The following is a 12,003-nucleotide window of genomic DNA, read 5'->3' on the forward strand; positions in this document are numbered from 1 at the left end:
CATTAATTTTTTATCTACTTTTTTATGCTAACAATTTAGGGAAAGTTGGATGCGATAGCCTATTGACTCAATATATCTACTAAAAGGATTTAAAGAATAGTGTTTGTTTTGTCAAGGGCTGGAACAAACACGAACTTTGTCACTTTTTTTCTTCTTAAAATTCAAAGATGCACCATGCACGGTAACATTGAGACTTTTTCTTACTTATTTTGTTTACACTTTAAAATTTAACTCATTTTTTTGGTTCATAGAGAAAATCTTAGATGGTCAGCATAAACAAGCAAATAGAATAGAAAATCCAGCCTTTCTTATGATTGTCCCCTTTATGATTTTGCAATTTACGCGCTTTACCAAGTTAGATTATTTTTGAAGTTAAGCTGAACTTAGTCTTTTCACTGGAAAAGGGAGAAATATTTCGATGTTAAAAAATGGGATCTTTTCTTTATATTTGTTATGTAAGTATAATTGGATCCTAATAAGTAACTAAGTTAATTCTGATCAAAGTTGTGCTTATCAAAATAGCGAAAATTACTTTAGGCAATTGTTCTTTGGTACGAGATTAAATCGAATTACATTGGTAGTTTTCGGTTTAGTGTTTCTTATCAAAAGTGGTATGTTGGACCTCCGATTCACTTAGCGAAAAGACGCGGGGACCCAAATACACCACAATCTTTTTGTTTCGACCTAGAAGTCTTGTCGTCTATGGACAGAGTTGAGAAAATACGACAGTTCGGTTCACACTTCGTGTGATTGTCTATGGATACGAGACCGAGAAAATACAACAAGAAGATAAATTATTTGATTGACTATGGATACAAGATCGAGACAACACTACAACAAAGTGTGTTACTTGATAATAGGTTCAGTAATAACCGAACTCTGCAGGATCACTATCAAGTAATGCGGAGTTAACATATATGTGTATTTTACTTTATTATAATAAACAATTATAATGTGGAAATCAAAGTAAATGACACATCAAGATTTTGTTAACGAGGAAACCGCAAATGCAGAAAAACCCCGGGACCTAGTCCAGTTTCGAATACTCTCAAAATTAAGTCGTTATACAAAATCTAATACCAACTTCGTATAGTTGAGACCAAGCAGACTACCCCTAGCTACTTAGTTCCCTCAGTATCCCTGCGCCTTCAACTTCTAGAATCACACACGTGAATAACAAGTCATTTGGATCATATTCCAAACTCCAAAGGAAGAATATGTTTGGTAACCACTCTAATCAAACTTGCTAAAAATAAGATGAGTCGTTGACAAAGGCTCTTATGTTTAATCTAATAAGCTCCTTTGTATGGTTAGATCAATATATCCAATAATTACTGAAATAATCAAGTATAGATTTGCGCTCAATCGATATAGATCTCAAAGACAAATATAGAGAATGCCGATCTCACACAACTAATCAATCAGATCCATCAAAGATAAACTGATTCTAGTAGGATCCCAGTCGATCAAGATTGGTGCACTAAATCCACAAGATACGAAAACTAATAAGAAATCTTCTTCGTCTTCAAATATTTTATTTCCTTCAAATACCTTCACAACAACACTTCTATCTTCTTGTGATCAATCACACACAGAACGGAGTCTGTTAACAATCGATTATCACAAGATGTATTTAGATCTAACATCAGTTCTAAAGATCTCATTGATACATTGATCTAGTCTGAGTGAATCATATATCAGAAGAGAAGATTCTCAAGAATAAAAAAAATATGCGCAATCAAAGTTTCATCAACCATTAGTCAATCAAATCAAATCAAAAACTAATAACACTGCAATTGTCTAGTTTCCCACCAACGGTACTCGTAGAGCTTCTTGATCCCACAAAAGTCTTTAAACGAGCGGTCCTAAGAGATTTCACCTAATTGGGATATTAACCTCTCCGAATAGACTGCTCCAGTAGAAAGAACAAATAATGAAGTTTTCCTGGATATTAGGATGGTTTGCTAGAAATGCAAACTTAGTAATTTATAGTCCAAGGATGTTTGGACACCAAGGAATTTCCAAAACCGAAAATATTCTCAAGATATGTAATGAATGCCCAAGATTCGGTTTTCCTAATTCTAACAAATGTTGGTCCAATATTTCCAAAATATCTCATACAAAATCTCCAATTAGTATATGAACATTACTAATTTTTATTTTCTAGAGCTATGCATTAATTGCTTGTAATTAAAGCATATAAAACCAAAAACCTTAATTAAAAGATTCTTAATTTATTTCGGCACAGGATCACCTTGAGTACCAAGGAATATATTTGAACAATAAATGATAAGATTTACTGATCATGTTCTAAGTATGCTGACATCTTTACACGACAAATCCTAATTCCAAATCTACACAAGTTCATGAAGAAAATATGTAAATCATGGAAAATCGGATTTACATCTTGGAATCGGTTATACCACACTTCCAAACAAATTTAGAGTTGGTTCTACTAAAATTCCAAGATTACACCAAGATCATGGAAGGTCCCCTCATGATAAGGTCCCCTATGACGTGGTTGAAGTAATCACCTTAAGCAATTGAGCAATAAATAATACCAGTGGAAAGAAGATTGTACAAACAGAGTATCCAAACTCTGGTGTTCATTTTCAATCTGAATCCTGTGGAATTCTCCCTGGATATGTAAGCGTTGGAGGCTTCACCATTCCATCCTCCTATGCTGAGCTTTATAGTATAGTATGGAAGAGATTTGGCCACTTCTTTATGGGTGTTCCAGAAAAATACCGGATTTTGGAGAGAGATGTATGCAACTTTCTCCCCACCATGCAGGAGATGATATTTATTCCTAAGAATGAAATTTATGGGGTCGTCCTCGAGAATTGGGAGGAGACTTTAGACAAAGCAGAGAGATCAAACTTGGAAGTTCATGGCTTCGTCGTCATTTTCAGGCAATTCAGGAGCACTTGAAGAAAGCAGGCGCCTATTCGTGTTTGGAGACAGTCGCCAAGGCTAGACTTGAAGTCGAGAGGATTTCCCAGGTATTGAAAGTTGCGACTGAAAGACTTGAACAAGTGGAAAAGGTGTACTCCGAAGGTGTTGAACCGATCTTCAAGGAATTTCTCTAGGTTTTATGTTTCTGGAACTTTTTTTTTTGAGTAGGTAGGAAGATTTTTTTTTTTTTTTTTGATTTTTGAGGATACTAAAAAAGAATATTACTTTGCTTAGCTAATGAAGTGAAATCCTAAGCATGAATGCAAAATATTGCAAACATTTTGGAGGAATTACAAAGGTTTCATAAAACAGGGAAATATTCTAAAGTGGTATAGGAATGGGATTGATATCTGTGTCAAGTCCCCATCAGATTTCGAAACAATTGGTTGTATAGACGATTGTTTAACGAAACTTACTTGTTCGCGAAACCTCCTAACAAACAAAACTGGACTTTCCTGGGTAATTGCTTCAAATCCAAGTCCATTGCGTGACGCGGCTTTGGTAACAACCAATAAGGTCTTACTGGTTTGTTGGAGATCCTAGGTGGTATTGATGTTGGTGAAGAATATGTCTTCGTTTTGCTATCACTGACCCATGGATGTTCCAAAATCAGATCGTAGTCCAGACCCCCTTTGATAACTCGGAAACTCGTGCATGCAGTATTGAGAAGTCCTCAGCCGGGTTTCTCATTATTTATTTATTTTTATTTTTTTAACTGCTACATCTGGAATCGGCTCAGATGGAGTTGTTATTCTCTCGGTAAATAAGAAGTGCCTATCGGAGATGACATGATTGAGGGTCGTGAAAATATCTTTACGTTGATCTGTGGAAAAATGGAGAATCTTCGGTTCCTAGATGCAATTCTCATGAGTTAATCATTTCCTGGACAATGTGTTTCAGACCGTTGCATCAATTGGTAGTATGATGGATGAATCTGTGATAGTGGAAATATCTCGAATCTAACATCTCTTGATCAGTTTGCAGGCTCCATACGGAAGGCAGTAGAACAACCTTATCTCGTACCCAAACTTCCAACAACTCTAGAACTTTCCTTATTGGGAGTGGAAAGCGCGGGCACCTCGAGTTTGTTTCTCTTGCGTTAGCAGTTGTTGTCGTGGAAGCTCTTTTAGGCTTTGACATGAAGCCCGTTTCTAGGGTGGAATAGAGACTTGAGCGGGTGTTGATGTAGGCACGGATCGTTTAGCTTGGCAATTTTGTTGAAGTGCAACTTCTCTTGAAGGCCTTGCATCAGTGACAACGATACAAGTTGCTAATTTCTATGCATCTCTAGACTTGGATTGGTTGCTAGCTTTTCCGGATAAAAAGGTTTAGAATCCGAAAGTCCCGTCAAAATTCTTTTCTTTTTTTTAGTTTGGTCTCTCTGTCATAACGGAACATCAACTTTGGATGTGCTTCACGTAGCTGGCATTTCTCAAAACGTCAATTGTGTAATGTGCGATGTTGAACACGAAACCCAATGTCATTTGTTTTTACATTGCCCAGAAATTAAAAAATTATGGCACTACTTTCTTGATAGTTTTAACATTCGTTGGATTTACTCTGTTCGGTTAAGATAAATATATGAGAATGTAATTGTAATAAGAGTAGAAGTTTTAAGAAGAAAACTTGGAGCCTTCTTCCTTTTGCCATCTGGTGGAATGTCTGAAAAGAACGTAACTTTCGACTATATATCAGTCGAGGGAGAAATTTCATTCAACTCATCATTTCCATAAAATGTACTCTCTTTAGTTGGTCTTTGCATACTAACAGGGAGGGGCAGTCAAATGAGATTTCTATCGACTTTTATAGATTTTTTATTTGAGTGACTCCCAGTGATTCTCTATAAATTTAGAGATTTCTAATGATTTTTTGAAAGTATATTAGAGAGTCTTTGTGACTTATAGAGACGGAATAAGAGATTTGTAAAGAGTCTTTGTGATTTATGGAGACAAAAAAATGTAAAATTTGTAATCGAAAATTCAAAACTACTACCGATTATTTTAGTATGTACGTTATAATATTAATAAAGAGCATTAACAAAAGTACCTTGAATACCTAGTAAAACATGTGTTTATAATTAAAATAAACCTCATTGTTGTTTTATGCCTAAATTTTCATCCTTTGTATTCTATTCATCCCATATTTTTTATTTGCTATGTTATCTCGCCACTGGTTTCTATACAAACGGCTTGTTCTTTGATCATCAGCTCAAACAAAAAACAAAAGAATTTTTTTTTGGTTCACTCACAAAAACAAATATTCCCCAAATTTTCAAGTCTCCCAAAATATCACCTTTTGGGGAGTGATTTATACCATACCTATATTCTTCAAAAGTCTCTCTAAATCTCTGAAAACAACAAATCAATGACTCTCAATTCTCTTTCGAATAACAGGGGTATTGGGGTGACTCTTATGAAATCCTAATTTAATAACATCGAGTTTCAGAAAAAATCTTAATTTAATAACATTGAGTTTCAGAGAATTCTAATGACTTAAAAAAGTCTCCACCCGATAACAAGAGACATGAGAAGATTCTCCACAAATCTCTATGGACTAACAGCAGATTTGGAAACTCTCCGAAAATCCTTTGAAATCTCAATTGACTACCTTCCTGTAAGCTTTTTGAAGATACTTTTCGAATACTTTAACGTGTAACTGGGAGGCTGTTGTAGAAAATCACTAGCTCGCCAGCTATTTTTGTAACTTTATCTTCATCTCTTTGATGAAGTTTATTTCTTAATATAATGTCCCCTTCTGTGGTTGAAAAAAAAAAAAAGAAACCCAAAACACACTTAAAAATTTCACTCACATGATAAGTGTTCTCACTCCAAAACCAAACGTTAGACTTAGATTTGCAAATCTTAGCCCATGCACCCAAACTCATTTTCAGTTTAGCATCAGTCAAGCCTAAGGAAACTTGTCATAAGTCTGGTTAGCTTCTCAACACAAGCAGATAGCCGAAAAAGAGAGAGATAGCACACATGAAGGCTGGAATGGATAGACAACACTCAATAAGCACTGTTTTTGTATAGAGCACTGGTTAGAACATTTTAATAATAAACAGAAAAACATTAAAATCTACCGTATGTTTGTATCGGCTCAAAAATATGGAGAAATGAAACAATTTTTATGTTTGTTTATTGAAATTTAAGCCCAATATGGGGAACAAACACGGATATCCCTTCTTATAATTACAAAGAAAATGAACACACCTAATTAACTAACACACAAAAGAGCCGTTTACGCGCACACGCAGGTACAGACACCAAATGGATGATCTCGGATAACAATAATACTAATTCACCAAATGAATTGTGAGCAAATGAAGTTGAAACCGCATACTCGGGAGGCATCATCATCATCTTGTTAGAACAAAGATAGCGTAGATGATACCAGGTAAGTATCCAAAAAATGTAAGAACTAGGCAGATCCAGAATTCCGTCTGCACTCATACAGTTTATTATTAGTCGGAAGCTAAAAGAATATGCACAAGAGATACTTCTAGTAATTGACTAGTTAGTTAAAGAAAACAATATTGAATCGTACGTACCTCAAGACCGAACCTGAGAAAAACTCCAAGAGGAGGAAGGATGATTGCCAAGATAAGTTCTACAAAAGTTGCTGTTGTCATGTTTATAAACAAAATATTGCAAAGAAATTGAGAGGAGAAGAAGCTGTAGAAGACCCGATGTTTGTTATCTGAAGAGATACAGTGCAACAGACACTTGTTTATATAGACATCTCTCTTTCTCTCAATTGAAAACTCCAACGAATGAGACATTTGAATAGGACTAGTTCTGTAATTTTAAACAGATATTATCTGAGAGAAGATATTATTATTGGTTCACGACGACGTGGTCCCTTTCTGCTAGCTGTATGCTAACCTGTACTAGTACTACTGTAACATACCGACATCTTCTTGTTCATGATGGGGCCTACGGAGTACATTACACGCGTCCTATGCCTTTGATTAGTTAAGGTAGATAGAGCCATCTCAATTCGCATAGCCTGTAAATGTAATTATCTGTCGGCTGGCTCTTTAATACTTCGTACTTTTTAAACGTGCCTTTGTTTTAGGGGCTTCAAAGATTTGGCCCATAATTTTTTTTTGTTCTCCTAAACAGTTTACTACACATAATTCTTTATCAACCTAAATCTAAATAAAGAATGGTTTTTAAGGACCATGGTTTTTTGAGGGGACCATGGACTTATAAGGCCACCTTCCCTATAGTTATAAGGGGTGTCCTAAAACGTTGAAATGATTAACCTACCCTTAACCTAATTTAATTAAAAAATCAAACTAATAACCATATATATATATATATATATATATATATATATATATATATATATATTACCACCACCTCCTCCCATCATCACCGCCCACCACTGCCGATTACCACCAACACCACCTCCGATTATCACCACCACCAACCACCGATTACCACCACCACCTCCTTCCACCACCACTGCCGCCCACCACCGCCGATTACCACCACCACCACCTCTGATTATCACCACCACCAACCACCGATTACCTCCACCATCTCCGATTACCACCACCACCAACCACCACCACCTCTATATATCTATATATATAGCTTAATTTAAAACATTAACAAAGATATTCTCATAAATCCTTTACTTGTCATTCGTTTTTGGTTGAATAAATGAGAAGTAATCATCAAAATGAGTTAAAAATGGAAGTTGCAGAGAGGGTTTTTTTTCCTGAGAAAAGTTCGGTTACGTCGCAAAAAGCAAGTCTCCACCGAACTTTTAGTTCGGTTACGACGCAAAACGTTCGGTTTCGTCGCAAAAAGTTCGGTTATCACAAATTATTTTTTCTTAACCGAACTCAGAGTTCGGTTGATTCGCGAAAAATAATTTTAACCGAACTCCTTGTATTAGAACAGCACAAGTCCATAAGTTCGGTTCCTTCGCAAAATAAGGATATCGCCGAACTTTAGTTTACGAAGATAATGAGAAGTCCAAAAGTTCGGTTTCGTTCGCAAAAATGTAAAGTTTTCTTTGTAACCGAACTCTACCTTTGAAACTTCGTAACCGAACTCTACCTGATTCGCCAAGAAATAAATTTCGTAGTAACTGAACGTTTGCCTAACTGCATATATGAATATATAAGCCCAGTTCGGTTGATTCGCAAAATATGTTGAAATTTGCGAACCAACCGAACTTGTAACACTAGGTTACTTTTAACCTGCAGTTCGGTTGGGAACTTGGTTGCGTTGAAGTTTGAGAACTAACCGAACATACATCTGTAAATCTTATTACTAAAGTTCGGCTACCTACGTGTTTGAAGAAAGAAACCGAACTCTGTGTCCGGTTATATGTTCTTGACATTTATTAACCGAACTCCATGTTCGGTTACCTGTTCTTCACACTTGGTAACCGAACTACCTGAACCTAGTAGGATTTTTTTATAAAAATTTACAACTTTATGAATATTTGGACCAATTCAACCGCCATTATCTAAGTTTGAAGCATACTTGGGTACCCAAATACTCTTCCTCCGGTTGTGGTTGGTAAAATCCATCATTTTCATCTTGAGATTGAGTTTGTGGAAGAATAGATTCACCATCTAAGAAATAACTCATATTTAGATCATTGTGAAGATTAACAAATACTCTAGGAAATGATGGAGATGAAGAATCCGATGAGCTATCATCACTTGAATACTCAAGCTTAGTGAATTGGAGAAAAAAAATTATTTTCCATGTTTTTCTTCTTCATCTTCTCTAACTTTACTCTCTCAATAATTCTACTTCTTTTTTAAAAATCTGATTTTTTAATATCAATTTTTTATTAAAAATCATTTCACTAATCACGCTAACTAATATTAGCAATAACTAATCATTATCCAAAAATAATTAGGAGGGTAATTTAAGTATTATAATAAATATATAGATAAGGGGTGACCTAGATTTACTTCTAATGTCTTTACCCAAAATAAAATAATGGTCCCCCAAAAAAACAATGGTCTCCAAAAAAATCTTTCTAAATAAAATAAAAATTAAAAATTAAACCAAAATAGAGAATCCGGGTCAATTGCCCAAGAATCCATGAAGTATGGTTTTAATGGACATGTAAACATTATAAATGGGTGAAATGAACACCAAAAATCCTAGACAATCATATCCCTCATTTTGATGTTTTTTTTCTTTTATCTCTCTCTCAATCTCTTTTTTTTTTTAATTATTGGATAAAGATTATTACATTAACTAGTTGGAAGCCTAACAAGCTAAGCTCCAACAACGCACTACTACATGAATTGAACAGGTTGCCGTGCTAACCTACCAGCGAGCCTCATGGGTAACCTATCCAAGGGAGCCGAAACGGGAGGGGGGCTGAGATTGTGTCACAAGGGGGGCAAGCTAACTCTAACGTCCGTGTTAATTCCTGCAATATTACGTCACTGGAGGCTTGAACCTGGGACCTCCTAGAACGCATGAAAATTTTGGGGAACGGGGATGACCAGCTGAGCTAGGGGCCCGTTACATGAGGGTATGTGATATCCCAAGATTTATCAGTTACATCATCATATTGGAGCAAAGTGTAAATAACAATCTTCATATCAGGGTTGCATCGGTGGGTGATGTTGGAGTCGAAGTCGAAGATTGAATGGCCTTCAGTCAATGTTTTCCACAAGAAAAGCTGTATTTTTGATGGACAAACTAGTGTCCAGAGGAATATAGTTGATGGGAGAGGGGTTCGATGCAGTTGAAGGAAGTTGCTAGACATGCGTTTGCATTCGTATGCTGAGGAGTTCTGCCCGAATGATATCTTTCTATCTCCTGTTTTTTTAGCTTGATCCATCTCTTCTAAATGTGCTTTTAGCTTTGATTGTTGCTTGAAGAAATCTCTAATCAGTGTCCTTGAATGATCCGGTACAAACAAAATACAACTCGAGAATAGAACTTACAATATTACTACTAGAGGTTACTACTACTATTACAGACTGATAAAAGAAATAAGAAAATTACAGACTCAAACCTGAATAACCTAATTACTGTTACAGACTGATAAAAGAAATAAGAAAATTACATACTCAAACCTGAATAAGCTAATGCAAAGGAATAAGAAAAATTATAGACTCAAACTTCAATAAGCTAATGCAGTACAGACTCAACCAAGACTAGCCTAAAAGGATATATTGAACCTAATACAATACTAGCAAATACAGAATATAAAAGGCTATTACAATTTAGAGATAACTTAGTTAAAAATCCTGGATTAGTATCCACCTCCCACCAACGGGTAGCGCTAGATCTTATCAATCCCAAAGAAGACTTTAAACTGAGCGGCCGTAAGAGATTTCGCCTAATTAGGTTACTTTCCTCTCCGAATAGGCGACTACACCAGTAACAACAACAAAATAGTAAATCTGTTTTTACGAAGGATTAGTTTGCTAGAAAGGCAAACTTCGTGTATTTATAGACAAGGAAGTTTGGACACCAAGGAAATTCCAAAACCAAAAATATTCTCAAGATATTCATAAAAGCACATATTCGTTTTTCATAATTCCTGGAAATGCTCTGTCCAAAAATAAGGATCGAAATCTCTCGGAATATCTAATTAGTAAATGCACTTTACTAATTCTGTAATTTCCTTACTAGATGAAATTAAAACCTTAATTAAAAGATTCTTAACTTACTTATGTTTCGATCCTTGGATTCTCTTCATTTAGACGTTAAGGAATATCTTTGAACAATTATAGAAATAAACATTCACAACACATGTTCAAAGTTCGTCGACATCTTTACTTTGTAAGTTCTCTTTCACACTTACAACCTTGAAACCGATTTGCCACACTTCCAAACAAGTTTAGAGTTGGTTCATCTGACTTTCAAGAACTAACTGATTGATCAATCCAACATTCAATCACAATCATGGGTTTACGGTTCTACCAAAACAAGTTTCGGTTCTACCTCCGTGTGAGTACTATGCATAGTCACACTAGCTTCCCAATGATTCGGTCGACAAAGTACTAGGATTGGTTCCCCACATATGTATGGTACCTAACTTATATGTGTTGCACATGTCCATAGGATCGGTTCCCCTTTCTGCTATAAACCTTACTGCACCCCATACAAGGATCGGTTCCCCTTGATATACTGCACCCCTTACAAGGATCGGTTCCCTTTCCCTTACTAGGATCGGTTCTCTTTCCCTTACTAGTTCAGACATACAAAATACGATCATACCACGAGTGATTACTTAAGATCGGTTTTACTAATAAAAGTTATACCAATGCATAAGTCAGGCCTTTGTGAATAGTTCTACCAAGAACACAATAAGTTGTGAGCGGTTATACTCTATCACACATATTGGTTGTTCATAAGGTATGCAATGAATAACAAAACCAATAACACCTGGAAATTTCCTTTTCGGTCCACAAACAAGTTTATGAACTTACTTCCTTAGAACACATGTAAACATAGTTACCTAGGATGAAATCCTCACCTCATACCCATACATAATAACAATAACATTCAAATGATTATGGCGATGTCTTATCTACAAAGTTTAATGGTTAAGCAATAAACCTCATATTGTATTCCTTAATACTATGTCTATCTAGATTTCATATATGCTTCGCAGTTATGTTTTCAATATGCACGACTTGAATGATACGTTAGGGAATAAAACAGTTCAAGTTAAATATCACTAACCTCAAGTGGAAGGATGATTGTTGTCGTTGTAGCTCCTTGCTTCTTCATATCTTCAAGACTTCGCAATACTTGTAATGTCTCATATCCTAATACTTTCAAGCTAAACTATACGAAGTTCACTCTAGTACATAATCAAGCGACTCTTAATATGAGTTTTGATTCACTAAAATATGAAAACCAAACTTGACATACTAACGCTTGGTGGGTTCAACCGAGCAGTGCTCTAACAACAATAAACCTCGTATTGTATTCCTTAATATTATGTCTATCTAGAGTTCATATATGCTTTGCAGTTATGTTTTCAATATGCACGACTTGAAAGATGCGTTAGGGAATGAACAGTTCAAGTCAAATATCACTA

At 35.5% G+C, this 12,003-nt stretch overlaps 1 protein-coding gene across 1 annotated transcript; it reads right to left on the bottom strand.

The window, feature by feature from the left end:
• Nucleotides 1–6,061: 6,061 nt before the first annotated feature.
• Nucleotides 6,062–6,671, bottom strand: LOC113358031 (hydrophobic protein RCI2B-like). Its single transcript, XM_026601536.1, has 2 exons — nt 6,506–6,671; nt 6,062–6,397 (listed from the first exon to the last, which is right to left on the bottom strand). The coding sequence occupies exons 1-2, from the start codon at nt 6,584–6,586 to the stop codon at nt 6,314–6,316; spliced, it is 165 nt and encodes a 54-aa protein (XP_026457321.1). The 5' UTR covers nt 6,587–6,671; the 3' UTR covers nt 6,062–6,313.
• Nucleotides 6,672–12,003: the final 5,332 nt, after the last annotated feature.

Source organism: Papaver somniferum, chromosome 3, assembly GCF_003573695.1.
Source record: "Papaver somniferum cultivar HN1 chromosome 3, ASM357369v1, whole genome shotgun sequence".
Lineage (NCBI taxonomy): Eukaryota > Viridiplantae > Streptophyta > Magnoliopsida > Ranunculales > Papaveraceae > Papaver > Papaver somniferum.